Source organism: Oryza glaberrima, chromosome 1 (assembly GCF_000147395.1).
Source record: "Oryza glaberrima chromosome 1, OglaRS2, whole genome shotgun sequence".
Taxonomy (NCBI): domain Eukaryota; kingdom Viridiplantae; phylum Streptophyta; class Magnoliopsida; order Poales; family Poaceae; genus Oryza; species Oryza glaberrima.
Genome location: NC_068326.1, coordinates 31,750,216 through 31,774,378, shown reverse-complemented (window position 1 = coordinate 31,774,378; position 24,163 = coordinate 31,750,216). Strand labels below are relative to the sequence as shown.

Sequence of the window (24,163 nt, the reverse complement as noted above, 5' to 3'; positions counted from 1 at the left end):
TTGCCCCCTAGACCAAATCCTACTCAACTCCTCCTCGCCCCCGCGCCCGCACCACCGCACGTGCACCCCTCAAACTCGCCATCGCCCATCCCCGGTCAACTCCACCCCCACCCGCCACCCAGCCCCCGGCGCTCCAGGCAAATGCAGAGAGATCGCGAGTTCGCGACACGCGCGGATCAAATGCCTCCCCGCTCCCATTCTCCCACAGTCCAATCCGCTGTACTAGGCTTGTAGCCCGTGTGTAAACTATTCCCTACTTCCGTTACAGCTGTCTCCTCCTCCTTCTCCTTCTCCTTCTCCTTCTCCCCCCGGGCTTAAAGGATCCTCGTCGCGGAGCCGTGCGGGGTCCCCCTCGCCCTCGCCCCAATGGCCGTGCATTCCTCGGCCGCCTCCGACCTCTTGCCGGGATCCCCGGGTGGATGGTAGCAGGGGTGGAGGTGGGAGGAAGGGCGCGCGCTCCTGGCTGTCTGGCTGCAGTGCGGGCAGGGGCATCGGTAGCTGCGGTGCTGCTCCCTTGGGGGGTGGGTTTGGGTGGTTTTTGGATCGTGGGGGAGAGGAGCCGAGGTGGGTATATCTTCTGTTGCATTGCATTGTGTGCGTTTGGGATTGTTGCATTGGAGAGTAGGTTTGGGGGATTCAAGATTGCATCGTCGTGTGACGTGGCGTGTGGTTTTTGAAGAACTTCGGTTTCATTCAGTTGTGAAGGTTGGTGTGTGTGCTCTCGTGTTGTTTCTTTCTTTGTATAGCGGGTGATATATGGATCGTCCATTCATTCTATTTTAGTTCTTTTTACTGCTAGTACAGGAGTAAATTTGTGTTTGCTAACTTTGATTTCCAAAAATGAGACCAAGACTGAAGTTTGGATTTTTATGACTTGTTTAGTGTTCAACTTAACCGCTTTCTCGCTACGCTTTTTTTTTTCAATTACTGCATGGTTCATCTTTGAATTGTCCATTTGGTGGCATTTTACTTATATATGAAAACTATGATGTACTGCTTGCAGATTCTTTGTGATGCACTGGGCTCGTGTTCATACTTCAAACTGACAAACAAAAAAGGTTCTTTAACCGGCTTCAGCGATTAATGGCCTTCACTGGGGAGGAAAAAATGAAGGTGACTTGCTAATTACATTTCCACGGTTGCTTTATGTATAGAAATGAAATACTCGCCTTCAGAAAATAGGATTGTGTTCCAGGGTTGTCGCCCAAAACTTTTCGGAGCAAAGGAGAATAAAGTCTCAAACAGAACAGACAAACCAAGTTGCAACACCGGTTGGTTCAGATCTTCCCTTTTAAAAAGTTTCTGTTCCCTTTTTATTTCATTTTGGATCGTTGTTTTAATGGCGTTGGCAGTTAGGCTTATGTATTCAAATATCCTTTTTCTTAATGCAATGATACACCCATCTTTTGCATATTCCCGGGAAAAAAAATGTATATACAGTTTCGGATGCTAGTTGAATTGTTCCTTATCTTTGCCAATTGAACATGATTAGGGGTTATTTGGATCTCCAATTTTAGGAAAAGTAAATTTAATTAAGCAAGTTAGCTTGCCTAAAAGTCTAATGCCTTGTTGGTTAAACAAGATAAGACTAGGATAGCAAAGTTCATTTGAGTTTTAAAGAAAACAGCTGCTTCCTGTTTTTTTTCACAAAATTCAAAATATGAATATAGTAAACAACTAGAAGAAACTTTATATGGCATCATTTTCATCAGTGAATCCCTTCTTGTGGAGGGCAATCCCTTATTTGCTGTTGTAAAGTTCATGCGATCCCATGTTAGTTATTTGCAACTGAAGTTTCATTGGCATGTGACTGCATGGCCCATGTCAGAGAGGGAGAGAGAAAGATAGACTTCTTCAATTAGATAATTCCATTAACGAGTTTCCTTTTGCCTTGAGATCATAGAAGGAACTAACTGTGTTGTATGGCCTTACATAATAACAGGGAAGTTTGGTCCAAGTTCTTCTAATGCTGCGTCATCTTCCCCCCTAAGGGCATTTTCAGGTACACTAATATCTAGTAAATCTGGCTAAATGTTTGGAGATGGCCCAATTTTAATTGTTAGTGGGCTTTACTTGTCTTCTTATGCTTTTGAACTAAATGGAACAAGAAGTTAAGGGCATGCGTCTCAGTCATTTCCTGGCGCAAACTCCTAATAATACAACAACTGAGCCCGTCAGGTACAACAATTCAAATTCCATATTTGATCATGTGCCCATCCTCTCTGTGCCAACTAGATCAAATTGTCCAACTTCTGCTTTTTATTAAACAGAATATTTGTTGCCACCTGGAACGTTGGAGGAAAAGCACCTACAACTGAGCTGAACCTGGATGATTTTCTTCCCCCTGATGATCATTCAGATATTTATGTTTTGGGGTGGGTCTTTTATTGCCCTTTTCTTAATATACTAGACGTGGAAAATATTTTTTTTGTCAATTTTACTAAATTTGCTGTTTATGTTATCCGACTTTCTCCATGTATGTTAATTTCTTGAATGTTGGCTTTGACATATAAGACTATACTAGTATTTGATACATAGCTGAACGAGGTAAAGAAAGGAAGTTCCATGATTCCTCTGTGGTAAAAACTGTCATTGATTTTGTATTCAGATCAGTGAATCATATTTTGCTTTGTAGCTTCAAGTTCACATCTAATCAATTCTGTAACATTTAAACTTTAAACAGTTTTCAGGAAATTGTTCCTCTCAATGCTGGCAATGTGCTTGTAATAGAAGACAACGAACCAGCTGCCAGATGGCTTGTTCTTATAAACCAAGCATTAAACCGGCCAGCTGAAACCAATGCCAATGTCTTTCAGAATGAGCCATCTCCCTCTGTTGATTCTAGTGTCTCTCGAGCTTCTTCAAGCCTCGATACTTCGTTCTCTGACCTAGCAAAAACATCAAGTAGTTCCACAATCTTCCAGAAGTCTAATCTAAAATCCATTAGAAAATCCTTCATGCCAGTCCATCGAAAACGGCTTAAGGCCTGCAACTGCCCTGTAGAGATGGCCAAATCATCCTACAGGGATGCTTGCTTTGGTTGCCCCAAAGCATATGCTTACGAAATAGATTCGTCAGAAGAGGATGAACGGGAAGAAAAGAAAGGGCAATCAAGGGATTCTAATGGATCTGTGCGCAGTGAAGTAATTTCTCCTCCCACCGCAAGGGATGAACTAAAATATAATCTTATAGCATGTAAACAAATGGTTGGCATTTTTGTAATGGTATGGGTGAAGAAGGAACTAGTGCAGCACATTGGTCATCTAAGAACGTCTTGCATAGGGAGAGGAATTCTGGGTTGTCTTGGAAACAAGGTCAGGAGCAAATCATAATATCAGTTTGAAGTGCTTTTGTAAGTACTTTTTCTGAGTACACTTCTTCTGCAGGGATGCATATCAGTGAGCATGACACTGCACCAGACAAGCTTTTGTTTCATCTGCAGCCATTTGGCTTCAGGTCAGAAAGAAGGTGATGAATTCCGGAGGAACTCTGATGTTCTTGAGATACTGAGGCTTACACTGTTTTCAAGGATTTGCAGGAGAGGTGTGCGAAAAATCCCAGAGAAAATTCTTGAGCATGAGTAAGAATGTGCTTTTAGTGTGCTTGTAATTAGTAAATATATGTATCTTGTCAAGCGTATATTTCTAAGCTATACACTGTTTGTTTCAGTAAGGTGATATGGTTCGGAGATCTGAACTATCGTATCGCACTGAGCTATGCAGATACCAAAAAGTTTTTGATGGAAAATAATTGGGATGCTCTCTTTGAAAGGGATCAGGTAACTTCCATTTCTTGTTGCAGGAAAATGATCCATTTTTTCTGGAATAGCAATATCATGTACCTGAGAAACAATTACTATTTCAAAACAAGATTATAGGAAGCATTTTTTCCTTAGACACCATTATGGTACTCCTCTGTGCTTACTGGTTTTGAAATTTAAAACAAGTGAAATCTGAAATATGCAAATCTTTTGATACTTCCATTATATTATTGAAAGCTATTTTTCCTCTGCAAAATACTTTTTCCCCCTCACTTATGTCCTGTATAACACTCCAGCTCAAAATCGAACGTGATGCTGGGAGAGTATTTAAGGGGTGGAATGAGGGGAAGATTTTTTTTGCTCCAACATACAAATACTCCTATAACTCAGATGCTTATGCTAGTGAGACTGCAACATCAAATAAAAAGAGGAGAACACCAGCATGGTATGCACCAATTTTAGTTGGTTTTCAATTATAGTAAGTCTATAATACAGAAATGTATTGATTGTGCTATTCAATTAATTCATTCAACTGTATGTCTAGGAGTTGACTTGATACAATTAACATGTGTTACTATTCTGGTCTGATACAAAAGTAAGATGCAACACTAATTGGCATGAAAGAAACAAAATTAAAAAATAAGTAAAATTCTGCATACTATAGTTGTCATATAATATAACATAAAGTCACTAATATATATACAGACCAAACTCTATGCACTGCATCTGTAATTAGAGGTAATTCAGTTTATGATTTGGTTGTATATTTATATATTAGTAAATTTTCCTTTTTTAATTTCCAGTAACTATACCATGAAAGAGTTTCTCGTGACTTGTGAATTATGAACATCCGTTTGCTTGAGTATTGCGTAGCGTCCCTCTTAAATAGTTTGGACTTGCTCAGGTGTGATAGAATATTGTGGCGCGGGGATGGTATTTTGCAACTATCCTACTACCGTGGGGAGTCTAGATTTTCCGACCATCGGCCTGTTTGTGGGAACTTCATTGTTGAAGTTGAGGTACTAAACAGAAAGGCAAAGATGCGGCCATCAAATGCTAACATGAAAATCGGAGCTGAAGAGCTCTTACCACAGGGAAACAATAAGGGTAAAGGTACAACTCTTCTTGCTCACATGCCGTGATAGTTATCTCATAAGCATAATTTTAGTACTAGCTAAATACATGTGCTTTTAAAAAAATGTTTCAAACTTTAAAGAAGTGTATAATTTTTAATTGAACATCAATTCACAAATAAAACCACATGCGCAAATGACACAACTATCCATGTAAGATTTTCAAATGATAAAAACACGTACGTGCCGCAAAAAATCCAATGGTGGTGGTGCTGGACAATGTGAGTCACCAAGCACCACCGGTACCATCACTAGCTTCTTTTGTGATTCTGAAGAGAAAACTGAAGGACTGTTCATATGTCAAATCATTAAAACTTGAAAGTACCTTCTCAGGTTGTATATCAGACCTGTAGGCATCTACTATTGTTGGATCATCACTCCAGGTTTAAAGTGGGTTCGGTCGTTCAGAAACTAAAACCAGTTGTACTGAGAATCAGGACTGAATTCATTTAGTTCAATTTCTGCTAAGATCTCTCTCTTCTGGCTTAATGGCTTGAAATCTAAAAAGAAAAAAGCTTTCATATATATATTGAATCACACTGAAGCGTGAGGATTGATTGCTATATTCGTAATTTCATCTTGCAGATTCATCACGAAGCATGAACTCTCCAAAAATATCGTAATAACCTGCAGAAGTCAGACAGTTTCATTTTTGAGTCATTAGCACTCAGGAGTCAAGATGTACTCTTTGGCCCTGTTTGGATGAGTGGTAGATAAATCCTCCTCCTAACAGGCTCTTGGAGTGCCTGTTATACATACGCCTTGGAAGGAAGGTGATGATTAAATTTGTGCAGCAAATTTAGTTATTCTTTCCAACGAAATGGTTGGATACATATTCGACGAGTTGCTTACCAGTTTACTACCCAAATACTCCTAACGTAGACTCCTTGTTGGTAGGGCAAAAATGCAGTGTGTTTTTTTTTTCCCTTTGCAAAGGTTACTGAGTACTGACCCTGATGTAGGCCTGCTTTGGTAGTTTGAGGTTATTTACATGGAAGAAAAAAAAATAGTACTGATGAACGTAATGTTCACAACGGTTCTTCTCCTTTGTGTAGATTCGATCTGGTGCAGCTTTCATGAAATCATGCTTGAAAGACTTTGATCATATGAGCCAGTTGAGTACCCGCATGTAGAGCTGCATGACGGGATGAAAATGGTGGTGAAAATTTCCGACGGACTGAGCATTGTTACCATTTTCAATTTTAGCTATATACTATAAGATATTGATTTTTTTTAAATTTGTTATTGTCCTGTTGTCGCTAAATCGTTAAATTGATGAACATGAAGAACCAAGAATTTCTGACGGACCAATCGAGAATTGTTTCCACAGGAATTATATCGTTTTCAACTTCCTAATATGTAACAACCTAGGATACGATTAGATTTATCATAAAACTATAAATCTAATGTTCAGATTTATAATTCTAAAATAAAATTAAATTTATCTTAGGTTACTGTATATTGAGATTGAGGGAGTAGTTCGTACGGTGGGAGTCCTGGCGGTGTGCGGCCTCAGCAGCATGTGAGCAGGTCGAGTTGCCACCGTCAGCGGTCAGCCTGCCAGCATCTGCAACCGGATGGTGGAGGCGCGGACGACGCTTCGGCGCTCCCGCGGAGTCCAGTGCGGAGCTCGCCGCCGCCTCAGCGTCTGCGTCGAACGAGCGGGTGCCCACGAACAGTCGCACGAAGCCGAGGCACGAACGGGCCGGGGCATGTGCTGGGCGGACATGATCGAGCAGAAGCTGGCAGCGACACATGTGCCCGCAGCGATCGAGCGCATCGCGACGTACGGTCGGCGGCGTCGACATGTTTTGGATCCCGGAACACATGATGGCATGGCACGATGGCTAGCGACGGACGTACGGCTTGGTAGAGCTCTTTGTTGCGAGATCACAAGCGCCTCATCCGCTTGATCCCGTGATCCATCCAGCCCCCGTGCCGTGCGTCGTCCCTACATACACGCACGGGAGGGTGAGGAGCAACTCGTAGCGTATGGGCCGTATGGCAGCCGGAAATCACATGGCCCGCCACGAGGAGACGCAACCAAAATTTCTCAAACAGTTGGGAAACGATTGAATGAAGGGATCGGAATCTTAGCATTCATGAACCTACAGCGCCTTACGGCCGATCGGGGCCGGCCGCCGTGTATTGCCGACCGGCGAATCCAATGCTTTTTTTCCCCACACTTTGATCATCTCCAGCTCACATCTTTCCAAAAATCCTCTCCACCTCGCCTCCAAAAACCAAGCATTTAAACACTGAAAATAATTAACAGAAGGCCCCAAGTAGCTACTGCGGATGGCCAGATATCACTACGTGTGTACATATAGTCTCACCATATGCTCTAGCAACTTACGACAAGGAAGAGTTACTAGTTAATTATAAGAATTTAAAGCAAAGCAGAAAAATATCGTTCATTGCACATACGTACTGTAACGTGTTGTAAATTAATACACAGCCAAATGTGTGGCAAGAATAAACAAGAATCGTCGGGCTAAATCTTGAGATCGATCGGCCGAAAATCCAGGCATTTTCTAAACCATCCCGGCGGCTGCAACGGCGAGGACCACCGCGGCGAGGGCGGTGAAGCGGCCGGGAGCATGGTTACTCGACTCGGACGGCGAGGCCGACGGCGATTTCTCTGCAGAAATGGATCGCCAGAAGCAGAGTTTAGCTGATCAAGCAAATGTGTGACTAGTGACAGGCTGACTCGTCAGGACTCAGGACCCCTAGCACTGTAGTAGCCTACAATGACACTGCTCAACTACAGAACTTCCGTAAGCAAAATCAGCTGAGAAATTATGAGCACTTCCGTTCCGTTCAAAAAAAAATTATGAGCACTAATGGATACTTAGTGGAACTATTATATGCTGTACTGTACCGTGCTACCATGGGCAGAAGGATCTAGATATATATGCAGCTAAAATAAGTTAAGAACATGCCAATTTTCTCTCCGTTTATTGTTTGTTATAGCACAATTAATTATCATGAGCTGTTTAGAATTTTCTTGAGCCTGGATACTCAGAATATACATATATGATATGAAACTGAACCAAGAAAGCACATGAGCAGTAGTACTTACCAGGCATTTGTGGTTCAGTAGATGGCCCGAGGCCTGCCATCGGCGATGCAGAAGGCGCCATAGGCACAGGTACTCCAAGAACTGCATTTTGTGTGTAACCAAAAGTTAATTTTATACGGTCTTTAAAACAGTAAAATTCGATGAATGGAATGGTAAGATATACTGTTGGGGTTAGTGAAATGATATTTGGAGCTTTGGACAGGGTAATAAACCATTAGGGTGATCACATTTCCACTAGCTAAGCTACCTAGCTACCTACAGACTGATGTGAACAAAGAACAGATGCAGTTTAAGTTGTTCTCCTTTCTAACTTTTGGTGTTGTGTCACGCACATTGCTAGTATTAATAGTACTCTCTTCATCTACTTTTGATAGTCATATTTCCAAATCTAAAAATTTTATTTTTGATAAGCATATTTCACCTCAACAACCTATCATTTTAATGACTTTTTCGGATTTAATGCATAACTCTCCATTCTTACACACATGATTGGCTACATGGGCATTGAGAAACGTAAATATCAGTGAATCGCTTGTTTACGAGGAATGACTAGTAGCATATTTATATGGATGATAAGTAAAATTACTTATCCTTAGTCTGTGTGCCAAGATAAAATATGACTATCAAAAGTAGATGGGAGTACTAATTATTTTTTCTGTGTTCTCGTTTAGCTGTAATTACTTCTCTTCATATAAAGATGCGCAAATCTTTTGAGTATTTCCAAAAAAACATTACTAGTACTAGTAATACGCAAGTAAACGTTCTACTATTCGTCAAAATCCACGGTTTGCAACTATGCTAGGCAGAATTAAACCCTTGCAAGCGAACTAAAAAAGGGAGGAGCAAAAGAGAGGCGATGGAGTAATTGTGCGTACGCGCGCATGCGGTGACGGGCGGCGCGGCGAGGCCGCAGATGCCCGGGAGCGCCATGGCGCGCTTGTAGTCGACGCTGATGTCGTACGAGCTGGCGCCGCCGGCGAGCAGCTGGCAGAGGCAGACGGGCTTGGACTCGAGCAGCCCCGCCAGCTCCGGGCAGCACGGCTCGTCGGGCTTCCGCGCCGTGCTCCCGTTCATCACGTACGTCAGGCAGTCCGACATGTTGAGCACCGCATCCATGCACGCCGGGCTGATCCCGCCCGCCGGCGCCGGCGCCCCCGCTGGCGACATCTGCGCCGCCGCCATCCCCATAGCCACCACCACGGCCACGGCCACCGCCGCCACCGCCGTGTGCAGCCGCACCGTCAATGCCATTGCCCTCTCCCTACTGATCTCTCGCTGCAGTCAGGACAGGAGAGAAGGCAAGCAAAAGGCTCAAATGCAAATGGTTTGCGTGTGCGCGGGTACACAGGAGTCGCCTGCTTATATACAGCGGGATGAGACGAGCACGACTGCGATTTTGTACGCGCCCGGTTAGAATTCTCATGCTACATTTCTACTACTATACGGAATCAGTTCCATTTCTGTAGATACCAGAAAAAATTCTAGCGTGCGTACGTTCTCCCGAGTGGCCCGCAGTGGTACAAATCTAGCTGTAGTGCTGTGATGTCTTTCAGGCTTCATCAAACTTGCTACTACTGTTGTTAGTACATTATACATTTATACTGAACCAATAGCAAGTGAAGAAGAAATCTCCCAACACACTACACACAGAATCAGAGATCCACTCTTCAAAGACGTCACTGGTCACTGTGGTCAAATCCAACGGTGAATTTAATCGAAATCCACCCGGCTGGGTCCAGTACCCCTGTCCTGCCGATCGACCCAGACCTGCCTGGCTGGCTGTCTCGCCGACCGGCTCGTCCTCCGTATCACGCTCAGAGCAGTACAATAGCAGTCTATTAGTCCGCTACAAATATATTTTAATGAGATAAAAAATGAGAGAGAAGAACAGCGGGTTATAAATCTGTAGCCAGCTGCAGCGCGGACTCCAAGACATAATATGTGTATGACAGGTGGGACCATATATTAATAGTATAGTAAGCAACTATTATATGAATTGGCTATTAGATAGATTGGCTATAGATGAATTGGAGCTAGTAGTGGGCTACACTATTAAACTTGCTCTCATTCACTCGCTGGATCGCCGATTATTAGCTAGGATCACACCGGCTACTCCTACTCCTGGACGCTCTTCAATGCGGCCGAGCCGTGGCACAGTAGTACTCCCTCCATCTATTTTTGATAGTTATATTTCCAAATCTGAAAATTTTATTTTTGATAGGCATATTTCAATCCAACAATCTATCATCTTAATGATTTTCTCGAATTTAATGCGTCTCTCCATTCTTCCACACATGATTGGCTATATGGGTTTTGAGAAATGTAAATATTAATGAATCGTTTGTTTACGATGAATGACTAGTAGCATGCTTAAATCAATAATAAGTAGAATTACTTATTCTTGGTCACTCCACCACGCTAGCCGCATGCAGCAATATCGCGGAGGAGGGAGGGAGAAGAACCCGACCGGGGCAAAACCGCAGCTTGAATGCGTGCATGGGCGATTGGTTGCGAGGCCAGAGCCGAGCGGATAGATTGATGGTCGTTGCTGCCATGTGTGCGCGCGCGTCTACTTTGAATGCGGCATCAATGCGGGGGCGGCAAGGCGCCACAGTCTGGCGAGTGGGGACTGGGGACTGGGGAAGAACTGGGTACAGCGCCTTCGCGGGGGCCTTAAATTCTGCTCGGAAATTCAGTTGGAGGGAGATCGGAGGGGAATCTGGGCAAGCTCTTGTTTGGGGAGAAAAGTTTTAGCTTCCTTAAACATTTATAGCTAACATAATCTCTTTTTTTAGAGTGGAAACTGAGATGACACAAAGGGGCAACAAAGTTAAAATATATATAGAGAGAGAGACACTGAGACAAGCAAAAACTAGCTAAAATCTAGAAAATGAATAATGAATTAAGAGTCTGGGAAAAGCTAACATTTTTAGGGCCTGTTTGGTTTTCAGAGACTTATTCCAAGTTCATGTCACATCGGATATTTGGATACTAATTTGGAGTATTAAACATACACTAATTACAAAACACATTTCATATCCTTGGACTAATTCACGAGACGAATCTTTTGAGTCTAATTATGTCATGATTTTGACAATGTGATGCTACAGTAAACTTTTTATAATTATAAATTAATTAGGCTTAAAAAATTCGTCTCGCGGATTAGCTCTCATTTATTAAATTAGTTTTTTATTAGTCTATGTTTAATACTCTAAATTAGCGTCCAAACATCCGATGTGACATGGGCTAAAAAGTTTTAGCCCTATCTAAACACACCCTTAGCTTCTCAATCTCAAGCTTTCCCAAACAAACAAGGCTGGGTCTCTGTCTTCTCGCCTCCGCTGGCAGCATTGATGGGCCGTCATTGGGAAGGTGAAGGCTATTGAAGGTGGTGGTAGACTGGGTAGTGGCTTTAGTGAGCCTAGAACTGATGAAGGTTGCATGCATGGCATGCTGCCGTGACCGTGAGGAAGAGATGGCTCGCCGTGCAGTGCAGGAGGTAGCTAGCTGGACTTGTGCTGTGTTGGGAGGCCATATGCTGATGTGCATCACTCATCAGTTGAGTGGAGTTCTGTTTCAGAGCAGAAGGGAGAAAGATTGTATTGCTGCCGCTTTTCCGGTAAAGAGAAGGAACTGTCACGCTTATGTTGGAGGTTGCCCAGCCTGGGCCCTGGGTACCATTCTCCATTGGTGCCCTGACCCTCTTTTACTCTGGGGTTTCAGCCTGAAATAACACGGCTCCTGACACAACACGTGGCCACCTCTAAGGAGCACATGTGCTTTCTCCAAACAGCAAAACACATAATAGCAAATGCAACTGATAACAAAATTTCAAAGGCAGCTACATAAATATCATTTGTGAACGCCAACTATACACCAAAAACACAGTTGGCCTGTGCCCTGCTGGATACTTGCACCTCTGACTTCAGGTGCATTACATTTTGGTTGTGTATACCTTTGGGTGTAGATCAGGTAGACAGTTTCTATGGGGCGTAGGCCGACGTCTGGAGTCGTTTACTTCCATCATGTTTTAAAAAAACGGCGTATTACATCTGCCCTGCATCGACGTCCTCGTTCTCATCTTTGTCGCTGCTCTCAGCACTGGCCATTGCCATCATCATCATCTTCTTCATCTTCATCATCATTGTCGTCATCGAGGTCTGATTCTCCATCAATTGAGCTCGAGTCTTTCTGATCACCATTTTCCTTCAAATCAAGGATGCTGTCCTTTGCCGTCTCGCTGGTCATCAAGTCATCTAGGTCCTCTTCAGCAATGTTGCTTTCAAGTTCGATCTGGTTTACTTTAACACTAGGAAACTCCAAGGGCTTATCAGGATAATCACTGAAGAAATTGTTAAGGACCATGAATTTGAACGTGTGGAGAAGCCTATGCCTGTCCCTCTTGACATCCGAACTAAGAAGTTTCTGCAAGAGGGTTGGCTCCCTGCTCTTGAGCACTGCCCCATCATCACAATGAGTTTGGTTCCGTACCTTGGGTCTCTTAGACTGAAAATCATTGTGGTCATACCTTGATCTTTTGTTATCAGCACGGTTTCCAAAACGACAATCCCTGCGTTGTGTTTTCCAGTTACTTCTCCTACCATTGCCTTGATCCTCATGTTCAGATAGATAGCCAGGTGGTAGTTCAGGGAGTTCAAAACCCAATTCTTTCTGTTTTGCTAATACTTCCTTGAGTTCCTGAAATACACAAGAGAATGAACAATCACACGTAAGAGCATGAGCAACTTACATTTGCCAACATAAATAATTCATCCCCAAAAGTTCACAATCAGAATACTGTGGCAAAAGCTTCTATTTAGTTTGTTAAAAAAAATGTACTTATAGAACCATTCAAAGCTAGATCAACCCCCTTTCCCTTTGAACCTAAAGAAGATGCATGATGAATCATAGCAATAGATTGCTTTACCTGACGGCGCATTTGGGCCTCTTCATCCTTCTTCTCACCATCTGGTCGACTCTCAGACAACTTCTGCATTAAGTGGTCAGTTGATGATGCTTCTCTGATAGTCTGATGTGGACATAAAGTTGCTGAGGCCTAATAAAAAGAGGTATTTAAAGCCAAACATTGACCTTATTTATGTTGACACTTGTAGGATAGTTCTTCTTGCGTGCTTCAAGCCACTGTTTAACTTCGTTTGCATCATAAATTATACGAGGCCGCCTGCAGGAACAAACTCAATTGACACTAAAAACATCACTACTCCATGAATATTTTTTTAAAAAAAATCAAGACAAGAACCAGAAAACCACAACTAACAGGTAATAAAGGACCATAAAGTTTACGACATTCTGTACAACCCTGTAATTTAGTAAATGGGTTTCCTCCCTAGATTTACACACTGAATTAACTCTTTTTTTTTTTCTGGAAACCATCGACATGGTTTAGAAATGTAGAACAGCAGCTCGTTAGATGGAACAGAAATATAAGCGTACTAGTTGAGCAATGCATTGTTGACACGCAATAATTAGCAGTCAGCGCTACGAGTGGGAGAAGCAATAACTAAATAATCATTATTACAGATAAACCAGAATTGTGACCATCTAAGGCACATAAAAAGATTACCAATTACAATAATATTTTTAATTAAAAAAACTAGTGTCCAGTATACATACTTCCGGTGTCCTCCAGATGCTGGACTGTCATTGCGGCATTGTCCTGATGCTGGACTTGGACTGTCACTGCTTCTGAAGTTGGATTTTGCATCTCTCCAGTTGTTGTTTCCTGACAAGCGATACATCAATTCAGCAGTTAGCTGGAAATACTGATAATCTTGTAGGTATGATGTATTAAAGGCATTCATTATCCTGCATGCAGCTAAGATGATCAAAACATGTGCACAATTCAATAATACAGAGTTATGAAACCATTGCAGCAAATAAAAACAAGATAAGTAAAACATGAAATGCTGCATGCTCACTTGACAACAGTAAGGAGTATGCGTCCCCAAAAGCAAAAGGTGATACAATGTATTGCCTATATGCTTAACCATATGGAATATATACAATATTCACTACCTCCTCCACGACCTTGATTGAAAGACCTTCCCCTTCCCCTTCCCCTTCCCCTTCCCCTTCCACCAGATGGGCCAAATTGCCTGCTATCCCTACAATCTCTTCCAGAGTTGAATCGGGCTTTCTGATCTGTTGTATTTTTCCTCTCACCATTTTCAGAGGTAAAACGAGGGATGCCATCTGGCTTGATCTTAGTGTGGTTTACCTGTTGCAGAGAAACAGAAATTGGAATACAATGCTAAGCCAAACCTGAATAGGTACAATAACGAAACACAATTGCAATAAACAATGAGGTGCAAAACCATGTCTATCCATGAGATTTTAGTGATGATATGGCCATTATCTAATCGGTTCCTAATAGCTCAGTCATAGTATGCCGAAAGGACCTAGTAGGTAACATTTCACGCACATCAATATGAAAAAATATAAAGAAGCACGAGCAAAACTTGCAGATATAGTACAAAAAGGTTCAACGAACATTGCAGAAAAGAACAGAAGGTCATTTGGAATCAAGCCGACATGTGCTCATCATAGATCAGGTCAGGAAATTGTTAGAAACAGAGAGCATGACAAGTAAATCCAGTTATATCTTTCATGCTGAACATACACTATCCAGATGTAGTCAAGAGTCGTTTGCGTACTAAAAGTCTGAGAGACCGAGACATCATACTTCTGACCACATAATATGGGTTGATCTTAACTGGTCTTACTAATACCCATGAACCCACCAGGAAAAAAAAATATCAGCAAGATATGATCGCATGACATATATACTGGTAAAATATGCAATTGTGGATATTTCCTCAATATAAGAATTGCACAGTCCCTAATGATCGTATAGGCTAAAAGACTACTTTTCGTTCATAGACAATCTATCGATTTCAATACACAACAGCAAAATAATTCCTCACCTCACCGCCCTTCCCAGCACTGCTATTCCGATCGTTCCCCCCACCATTCAGCATGGGTCTCGGCGCACCAGCTCCGGTACCATGGCCGCTGCCGCCACCGCTGTTGTAACCATTACCAGGGGCGCCCATCATCGGGCGGGGAGTACGGGGGCCGGCCACGCCCACGCCCACGCCACCAGGTCGAAACGCCCCGCCGCCGTTGAACCCGGCGTGCTGGACAGGGAAGGCCCCGAACTGGTTGGGGTTCGGCGGGAAACCTCCCCCGGGGAAGAAGGGGGCCTGCGGCTGCGGCTGGTGATGGTGCTGCTGGAGCGCAGCGGCGGCGAGGAAGCCGAGGCTCTGGAGCTGCTGCGCCTGGCCGAAGAGCTGCATCGCGAGGAAAGGGTTGGCCGCCGCCGCGGCGGCCATGGGGTTGGCGGCGGCGAGGTTGGGGACGGGCGGAGGGTTGAAGCCCGGGTGCATGGGGAGGGGAGGCGGGGCGGGGTCGCCGGGGCGCGGGCGGTGGGGTTGGCCGGCGTTGGGGCGGGGAGGGTGGAAGGGGCGCATGGTGGCGTCGGGGAGGGGTTGGGAGAAGGAAGCGGGGTGGGGATTTTAGGTAGGGTTTTAGGACAACCCCAACCAGGGCAGGGTAGGACTGTAGGAGACGAGCTTTTGTTCCTTCCTGGCTTCCTCTGCTCGTACGGTCTGGTGTTTCAGCTTCAGGCACGCTTTCATCACCGATTTTTCTCTTTTTTTCATCAATATTTTCCCTTTTTTTTAAGAAGACACTCACTATACACGCACACTCACCCCTATAAACGCACGCACGTAAATCCTACCCCTATGAGCATCTTCCAAGACTGGACCGGCACTGCGACTACAATTTTTTGTTTTTTTTGGGTGAAGTTTGCTTCCCTTATCTAGTTTTTTTTTTTTTGAAATTTGTTTGCATTCTCTACTGCAACATTTTGGATTGGATCCGAAATTACATGGTCAAATATAGAGAACATGCAGATAGCTTTTCAAAGATGAAGTCGTCTATGGCCTCTATAGAGCAACTCTAACATGTCATCGATACCTCCAATTTCGTTCATTTGCTTTCTTACGCTGGCACAGATACCCTGAATTTTGTTTTATTTATTGGCTATATATCAATCTACTTAATTTTATTTTGTTTTATTTTCTTAAACTCGCGTAAAGATTGTCTCTTATATATTTTTAGATAATTTATTCCGGTCATTGCTTCAAAGAAGCTATGACCAATTATTATAGAGAATTTATTCCGGTCATTGCAAGTGCCAACGAGAGGACACTATCCCGAAATGCAGATCCCCGATCCCATGAACGCAGGAAAGATTTGCTCCTGCGGACCTGGAAGCCAGGAATCATGTGCAGCAAGTGCAATGAAATGATTGTGAATCGCAAACGGAACCCAGTTCCAACGTACAAATCACGTCAGTTTTTCTTCCTGGACATAACATCTCACAACAGATTAGCCAACTGATGAACAATGGCCTTGATTGGATCCGGAGGGCTATTTAATAGTATTAAACGTAGATTACTGAACCCATTTAGGAGTATTAAACGTAGATTACTGACAAAACCCATTCCATAACCCCTAGGCTATTTTGCGAGACGAATCTAACGAGGTATATTAATCTATGATTTGCTACAGTGATGCTACGATAATCAGCCGCTAATTAGAGATTAATATACATAATTAGATTCATCTCGCAAAATAGCCAGGGGTTATGGAATCGATTTTATCGGTAATCTACGTTTAATACTCCTAAATAGCAAGATTCCGGAGAGCTATTTAATAGCCCGGAGGATCCAAACAAGGCCAATGACAAGTTTTAGCTATATATAAACAGTTTCAACGTAGTACCAAGAAAAGCAATATACTACTACTTCTCAATAAATAACACCTCGCAACAATCCGTCCATTCGGTGAACCAACACATTTTCACAAGTTCATGCTGAAGAACCAAAGAATGCAAATGATCTAGTCATTTGATGGATATGCGTCTACGACCTTTTTTAATGACAATTGGGTTTAACAAGGACACCCCAATAAGGTCAAATGACAGCCAGGTGAGAACAAACCCGCAGGTTTCACCAGGGTCCCAGACAGGGTAACAGCAATGAAAAAGGGCAGCTTGCTTCAGGCAAAAAAGAACTCCAGCCCGCCTGTTTGGTATTCTGAACACTCCTTTCTCATATACAGGAAACCAGAGAGTATGAAATCCGAGATATATATATTCACTTCAATGTGCAGATTTGACACAAATATACTTCGATGCGTGTGGTACACCCGACTACCCCATGGTCCATTTAGGTTCCACGCAGTTGCAAACTGCTTCGCTTATCTGTCCACCACTATCAGCATTCATTCGAATGGATTTCTGGGCGGAAATGACCCTTGTGCGGAGTTCCTGTTACAGGAGGTCATTTAGAAACTAAGCCCTAATGCTAACTACAATAACTTGTTAGAAAGGAGCTTACAGCATGAGGGAGTCTTGTACTTGTGTTACCATGTATGATAACCCTCCTGAAACAACAACAGAATCCGATATTGTATTAGCATTAAGAGTAGAGTATGCTTGTGTTCTTGTGCATGAGGATCATGGAGATATAAAGGATCAGATACCCTGTGGCCCAGAGGAAATATAAGGCATGTTAGAATTATGAGGTATCCATGACTCAGTCAAGTTGGAATAATCTGTATTGACATGGGGATTTGGCAACGTTTCTTGCAGCGAGGTCAGATCCATGAACTGAAAAGGACAGAAAGAAATAGTGAATAAAGAAACAACAAAAGAAAAATAGAAGTTTGCAGCATGGAACCAACTAAGCTATTGTTAACATGTCTAAAAACAAAGATCGCAAATAAATGTCTCTAGAGTATTAGATAATTGGTCCTAGTTGTTTATTCCAAATGTCTTAAAATATGATTGTATCCATTAAAAAAAAGCTAGAATCCATATTATAATTATCATGACCACAAACCACATCATAGTATAATTAATACACACCATGTTACTGGCTTCAACATCAGACTCAAATGCCATGTCAAATGGATTTGTTGATTTTGCAGGCTGAGATGGCACGATGTCCTGAAACAAAATTCAAAAGAACAGTTAAAAAGCAAAACAAACCATTTAGAAAACTGACATAATAAGGCTCCAGGTAGCGCCCCACGACAGGCATCATCATTTGTGCCTAAAGTCCCAAACCAATAGATTGTAGAAAAAAGTGAAAGTACTCACTGTAGGTGAATACAGACTATAACAAGATTAACAAGCAAAATAACTAAAAGGCTTACATGCAAAATTACAAGACCATTCTGTCTGTGTGCATTAATAATCTCAGCAATACATACAGATAAAAAAAAACATCCAGTCTAGCATCATCTTTCTAACAGGTTCCAAATTTCATAAATTGTCCATTCAGCGATGAGCCAACAATATCATGGTAAACTAGATACCAGGAATAAAAAGGATAAAACTATCTGTCATAAGTTGGGAAGTAACAGAAAAAATGTATATGCTTGTTCTCAATCAAAATCAAACTGTTGTAGAACAAATCAGGAAAGCTTGCAGAGCAAAGAACCTTGAATCATTGATAAAACATACCAGTTGCTGTTGAAGTGGTCCACGAAATGATGGCCCAGCCATGTCACCAGGAGAGACATTGAAACCAGGGGTTATATCCCCAGGGGTTAGTCTTTCAGGTTCACTGCTAGGCAAATCCTGTAAAATGATTCAATATGACAAATCTAGCCTTTATATAATCTCAGAGTTATTAAATCAAACATGCTCACCTGTGTACCTCTGGCTTCAGCATGTGGAACACTAGGCACATTGAAGTGATTAGGTGCTACTTGAGAGATAGTGTTAAATGTGAATGAGTCGTTGGGTGTGTTCCCAGTAGATGCACCAAAGGCATTCCAAGGCTGGAAAATAGTCAAGGAGAAATAGTCCATAGTAAACATTTGCAAGCAGAGCAAATCTCTAACAGGTCATATTCCAACTGGTGAAATACCTGTGAGGTTTCTTTGGAGACAGGGGTCTTCACCTCTTCAGCATTTAAACTCCACTGATCCATCATAAGCGGGTAACTTTGTGGAATCAAAGCATTTGGTGGCGAAGTTGGCAACATTGACTGATTAGTTCCTTTAGCAAGACTCTCACTTGGAGGGAATGCAGCTATTGCGGTGGCTACCTGAGCTTGCACGTTTGAAATGGAAGTCGGAGATACGTGTTGAGGTGTATCGAGGAAGAAAGCCCATCCTTCGTCAGCAACCAATGGGGCTGCCTGTTGACTTTGCTGAACACTAGTCGTAGGTGGCAGTTGTTGGTCAAAGCCAGCAAATAAATCTATTGACTGAGGGGTAGAGGAAATTGATGGTTCGGCTGGTTGACTTTGCTGAACACTAGTTGTAGGTGGCAGTTGTTGGTCAAAGCCAGCAAATAAATCTATTGACGGAGGGGTAGAGGAAATTGAAGGTTCCTGCAAAGGCGACAGACTCAAGAGATCATGATGGACAGGATGAGATGTAGAGGGTGCTTCGGCTTGAACAGGTGGTGAAGATGCCACGGCTTTCTGAACCACAACGTCATGCAGAGTTTCTTTAGGAACAGAATGGCTGCCTACATCAACTGCTCTATGGGGAACTGATGGAGCCTGTTGGTTAAAGCCAGCAAAAAGATCTATTGGTGCTGCAGAATTGACCGGATGTTGCATTGACTGATCAAAGAAGTCCTGATTTGTGGAAGTCGTTGGCTGTGTTGAAACCGGTGGCTTTGCTACAGAGACCATGTGAACCCTTCCATGTTGCACAGATTCCCTGGTGGGAGCAGTTTGGCTGACTGAAGAGTTTATATTGCTCTGTGAGGCATACAATTGTGCTGAATGAGCCATGGGGGGCGCAACAGACTGACGATTTACAGCAGAATTCACTGGCTTTTCTGTAGGTGCATCAGGTAAGGCACCTGAATCAACTGACTTATTAGATGCTGAGCTACCATCAAATGATCCAAAACTTCCTGAAGAACCTGTTCTCTGCACATAGAAGGAAGGTATATTTATTTCAAACCACTCTACCTCAGAAGTTGGTTTTAAGTCAATGAGCATTAGCTGGAAACATATAACATGAATGGGGAGAACATTAACCTGTGATCGTCGGACTCCATTAAAATCAATTTGAGAAGTTGCATTCGGATGCCGATGGGATGGAGGATTTTCAGAAGACACATTCCTTGAATGGTGGATAGAAGGACTGCTGTACCCTGTATCCTGAGAGCTAGGAGAAAGCACATCATTTCTAATGTCACCAGTGCTTGAGGCCGAAAAATCAGAAAACCTTGACCCAGTACTCTCATTAGCAAATCGATCTTCATGCATCTGATCTCTCAAACGACCTGGACTGTATAAAAAACTGCCAAGCTTCCCATCAAAGAGTGCCCTATCTGAAGGCCTTCGTGCAAGTGTGTCCACTTGCTTACCATATCGTCTATCTTCATATTGAAAATCGTAAGGTGGGCTTTGGGAATACGAATGGTAGGAGCTAGGTCTTCTAGTATCATTTTCGCTGCTCTTTACACTCTATTCAAATATTTTGAAATCTATAGTCAGCAAATGAATGTGGAAAATAATGAAAAGTTTGAAAATAATGAAAAGGTTGCAGCATAAATAGTTTAAGGACAATAAAATATTTGGATATCAAATATCAGCAGCCATTGAGATTTATAAACTCATTACCTCACTATCATTGACTGGTTTGTCCGTGGACTTCCCACCAGCATACTTCTTGTCTACATAAACAGCTCTGATGAATTCCCTTATCCTGTCTGGATTGCTGAAACAAAACATAGCGGAATAATTATAAAGAAATGTACTAGAAGTTTCCACGGCACATGGGAATGAAAACAAACTCACCTATTGTCAGGCAACCTCATTCGTTGCCAATCCCAATCTTTTAGGTAGATATCACGTGCTCGCTGCACCCATGACCTCCATGTAAGCATATGACCAGGTCACTCTAAAGTCTAAAGAGGACAAAACAAAGTAATGCCCGGAATTACCTGGTTCCCTCCCTGTTCAAGAGACCGCACTTCTTGAGTAGTGAATTTAGCCATTGACACTGACTTGACACGGTGGGTAAACTCCCGGCTGTTTTAACACATAAAAAAAAGAGATTACTACTCCTATCAAATACCAACAGTATAGCAACAATGTATGTTAGATTAATGCAGTGGTAAGACGTGGGTCAGTGGTCCAAATCCGATTAAGTACTTCTCTGCCAAATTCATTCACTTCTTTCTTTATTTTTGAAAATTATTTTTTAAACCAGTCAAACCCTAACAACACGTGTTTCAAGAATGAAAGACAGATTCATCACCACCTTTTTTCTCATAGCCGCAATAATAATGGAAACTAAGTAACGGGGTCCTCCCACAAAAACTATGGAATGGGTTAACATTATGATGGGCCAACCCATCCTAGGATAATCGAAATCCTTGAGCTAAACATGCCACGGAGTCGCAAATAATGAAATAGAAAATTCCATATATGGAGTGACATTAGCTGAATAAACAACTGTGAATCTGTGATATTAGATTGCGAACTATTTGTAAGAAATGGACCATAAATAATGCTTTATATTTCCCCATGCCATACATTCTTAGCATCAGATACCACAACACACATCTTCTTGCAAGTATCATTGCTCAATAGATAAGTGAACACAAATTTTCTTGCATGAGCAAAAGCTGAATAGACCTTCATTAACTCTAAACTAGAACGAAGAAGGAAATCAGCTGAGGACCAGAAATTGGCATGTACGACAAGATAAATGGAACAAAATACTTACTGTATTCCACTGCATGACAAGCATATGAAGGTCCAGAAATTGGTACATACATATTGTGGCCCCTGCAACAAAACAATTATGTGCTTCAGTTAACATAATAAATACAATGACATCTGAGTTCACTTAGAAGTGCAACTAAAAGAAAACATGGTGCTGAACCGCTGGTCATATTTTGTGAACCATTGCAAAAATAGGGCACAAACAATTGTTAAACAATTTCAGAGGCACTTGGGAGTATTACCACACTGTTGCGGAGGCACTTGCTGACATGTACTCCCTCCGTCCCCAAATAAATCAACTTCTATGTTTGAATTTTGTCCCAAAATAAACCAATTTCTATCTTCTTGCCTACCACCAGTTCGCAAATCAAGAAATTTTATCCTTTAAATACCCCTCACCTACCCATCCATCAATACAACTTTCCTATTAATTAGGGACATTTTGGTATTTTGCCTTCCTCCTTAATTTCATCTTGGAATGCTAGGGTTTGAAATTTTGTGGGACGGAGGGAGTAGAGTATTAAAAGTTCAGCGGCTCATATTTCAGCCAACTTAACGACTAGATATCAAATACAAACAACTGTGCATGAAGTAATGAAATTCACGAGCCAATAAAACTCAGGAGCCAAGAACTACCTTCCCTATTGATTAACCAATCATATAACATATAAAACCAAACTAACCACAGCTAATAGCAACGGATTCACTATTCTCAGATGTCATCCCTGTATCAGAAACGAACGAGCCGCCCTATCATCATCCAACCAACATTGAAGCTTAAACATACGGACGAACCAAAAGTTCACACCAGAGACAAATGGATTTCATAAATCTAAGCTAACTGCAGAACACTACAACCCAGCAGACCAATTCCATGCTCTACCGTGCAACGATCCGGGAACGAAATGAACCACCAATCAAGCTTCTCAGCAACAAACGCAAGCAGGAGGCGGAGGAGATTATTACCACACTGTTGCAATTGATGCACTTGCGATTGGGCGGCAGCTTCATGAGCCCACGGATGATCTTCTCGTTCCTCTCCTCCTCCCTCCGGCTCCCCATCCCCCACCGTGAGAGAAAGAAATCAAAATCCCCCCGAAAATTTCACCCCACAAATCGCAGCGAAAACTGAGAGCCTTCGCTGGCTCGGCCCCCGAAATCGGTGAACCCTAGCTCGATTGGGGCCTCGCGGGGCTGCGATTCGGGCGCTGGTTGGGGGGGGATTGGAGGTTGGGTGGGCTAGGGTTTACTGGAGAGGAGGAGGAGGAGTGGGCAAAAATGGGAATGGCTGCGGCGACGGCGAGTCTCTGGAGAGAGGAGGAATGGGAGAAGGAAAGGCGACGCGAAAAAAAAAAAAGAAAAGAAAAAAAAAAAGGCGTTTGGGATTAGTGGCTGCCTGGAAGCCGACGGGTCGGGTGTTTTTTTTTTCCTTCTTTTTTTGGGGATTAACTTTGGAGTTTTTTAACGGCAAGCTTTTGGTTGTTGCTTTCCTCGTCGTCGGCGTCGGCGTCGAGTCGAGTTGGATGGAGTTGGATGCGTCGCGACGTGGATGGATGGTGGATTGGTTTGCTGCGATTGAGTAACGGTCTGATGCCGCATTTTCCTCTGCCCTTTTCTCTCTTCTTACTGTACTCATTATTTTTTCTCAAGAATCTGCATCGTTGTGCATGTCGGATTGTCGGCTGTGACTGTCTCTGTGACCGCACCTCTACGTTGTGAGAGCATGTGCAATGGGAGCATGTGCAATGGGTAACTCCAGTAGCTTCGCTCACAGCGTCACCGTTCCGTCTATGAGTCATGCCCCTGAAGGAACGCGTGACCCCAACAGGGGAACGCGCCCCTCTGGCTCCTCGACTACTCTTTTGAGACACGGCTCGAGTGGTGCCCCGTTCCTCACCTCCTTTCTCTATATTTTCCCTTCTTACCCCTCTCACCTCGGCATGGTGAGGCGAAGCAGGCGACGGATGCAAGGTAGAACCAGAGGTGTCATGGCGGTCGGAGTTAGCAGTGGGCGCAGTGGGGCAGAATCGAAGGCGTTGCGGTGGTCGAAGCCGGAGGTGGGCGCGGGAGTCGCGGTGGTCGGAGTTGGCAGCGGGCGCGATGGGGCGGATATGGAGGCGTCGCGGTTGGGCGGAGCCATCCGGCGGCAGGAGCGGTGGGGTAGAGTCGACGGCGCCGTGGTGGGGCGGAGCTAACAGCATCGTAGTGGAATGGAACTGGAGATGGCGCGAGGCGGAGAGATCCGATCGTTGGAGTGGTGGACGGCAGCGGCATGAGGTGGGGAAGTCAGCGATGGCAACGGGCAAAGGGAGAGCGACGAGCGAGAGGTAGGTGAGAGAGAGACGGGCGGCGAAGAAAAAAAGAGGGGAGAAGTGGACGATCAGTGGATGGG

General features: G+C 43.2%; 3 protein-coding genes across 6 annotated transcripts; 1 reads left to right on the top strand and 2 right to left on the bottom strand.

Annotated features, from left to right (window-relative positions):
• The first annotated feature begins 54 nt into the window (after window positions 1-54).
• Window positions 55-6,315, top strand: LOC127753066 (type I inositol polyphosphate 5-phosphatase 10). Of its 4 annotated transcripts, XR_008012469.1 has the most exons (13): window positions 55-564; window positions 1,004-1,113; window positions 1,196-1,271; window positions 1,943-2,002; window positions 2,109-2,178; window positions 2,271-2,375; window positions 2,684-3,314; window positions 3,387-3,580; window positions 3,670-3,778; window positions 4,057-4,205; window positions 4,665-4,873; window positions 5,479-5,666; window positions 5,949-6,313. XR_008012469.1 is itself a non-coding variant. In XM_052278525.1 (12 exons), the coding sequence occupies exons 2-12, from the start codon at window positions 1,084-1,086 to the stop codon at window positions 5,514-5,516; spliced, it is 1,671 nt and encodes a 556-aa protein (XP_052134485.1). In that variant the 5' UTR covers window positions 55-564; window positions 1,004-1,083; the 3' UTR covers window positions 5,517-6,314. The 4 variants fall into 4 exon arrangements, 3 of the variants coding, with proteins under 3 accessions (XP_052134485.1, XP_052134505.1, XP_052134492.1); XM_052278525.1 differs by having other exon boundaries at window positions 5,479-6,314; XM_052278545.1 differs by having other exon boundaries at window positions 56-564; window positions 2,112-2,178; window positions 5,479-6,311.
• A 787-nt stretch (window positions 6,316-7,102) lies between these two features.
• LOC127753089 (non-specific lipid transfer protein GPI-anchored 2-like) lies at window positions 7,103-9,408 on the bottom strand. Its single transcript, XM_052278556.1, has 3 exons — window positions 8,851-9,408; window positions 7,976-8,056; window positions 7,103-7,534 (listed from the first exon to the last, which is right to left on the bottom strand). Exons 1-3 carry the CDS (start codon window positions 9,224-9,226, stop codon window positions 7,428-7,430), a joined length of 564 nt encoding a protein of 187 aa, XP_052134516.1. The 5' UTR covers window positions 9,227-9,408; the 3' UTR covers window positions 7,103-7,427.
• Window positions 9,409-11,752: 2,344 nt separating this feature from the next.
• On the bottom strand, window positions 11,753-23,116 carry LOC127755979 (hyphally regulated cell wall protein 3-like). Its single transcript, XM_052281569.1, has 18 exons — window positions 22,738-23,116; window positions 21,773-21,834; window positions 20,985-21,072; window positions 20,839-20,900; window positions 20,662-20,758; window positions 20,074-20,505; window positions 18,943-19,962; window positions 18,722-18,853; window positions 18,534-18,650; window positions 17,934-18,014; window positions 17,549-17,675; window positions 17,404-17,449; window positions 14,920-15,493; window positions 14,012-14,213; window positions 13,610-13,718; window positions 13,067-13,157; window positions 12,903-12,965; window positions 11,753-12,673 (listed from the first exon to the last, which is right to left on the bottom strand). The coding sequence occupies exons 1-18, from the start codon at window positions 22,831-22,833 to the stop codon at window positions 12,071-12,073; spliced, it is 4,002 nt and encodes a 1,333-aa protein (XP_052137529.1). The 5' UTR covers window positions 22,834-23,116; the 3' UTR covers window positions 11,753-12,070.
• Window positions 23,117-24,163: the final 1,047 nt, after the last annotated feature.

Coding starts and splice junctions, on each gene's coding strand:
- LOC127753066 (XM_052278532.1), top strand. CDS start 1,084: ATGGCCTTCACTGGGGAGGAAAAAATGAAG. Junction 1,114..1,195: donor CTGGGGAGGAAAAAATGAAG/GTGACTTGCTAA, acceptor ATTGTGTTCCAG/GGTTGTCGCCCAAAACTTTT. Junction 2,003..2,108: donor CCCCCTAAGGGCATTTTCAG/GTACACTAATAT, acceptor AAATGGAACAAG/AAGTTAAGGGCATGCGTCTC.
- LOC127753089 (XM_052278556.1), bottom strand. CDS start 9,226: ATGGCATTGACGGTGCGGCTGCACACGGCGGTGGCGGCGGTGGCCGTG. Junction 8,057..8,850: donor GCCCGTCACCGCATGCGCGC/GTACGCACAATT, acceptor CACAAAATGCAG/TTCTTGGAGTACCTGTGCCT. Junction 7,535..7,975: donor TACTGAACCACAAATGCCTG/GTAAGTACTACT, acceptor CCATTTCTGCAG/AGAAATCGCCGTCGGCCTCG.
- LOC127755979 (XM_052281569.1), bottom strand. CDS start 22,833: ATGGGGAGCCGGAGGGAGGAGGAGAGGAACGAGAAGATCATCCGTGGG. Junction 20,506..20,661: donor AACCAGTCAATGATAGTGAG/GTAATGAGTTTA, acceptor ATATTTGAATAG/AGTGTAAAGAGCAGCGAAAA. Junction 12,674..12,902: donor AGGCCCAAATGCGCCGTCAG/GTAAAGCAATCT, acceptor TGTGTATTTCAG/GAACTCAAGGAAGTATTAGC.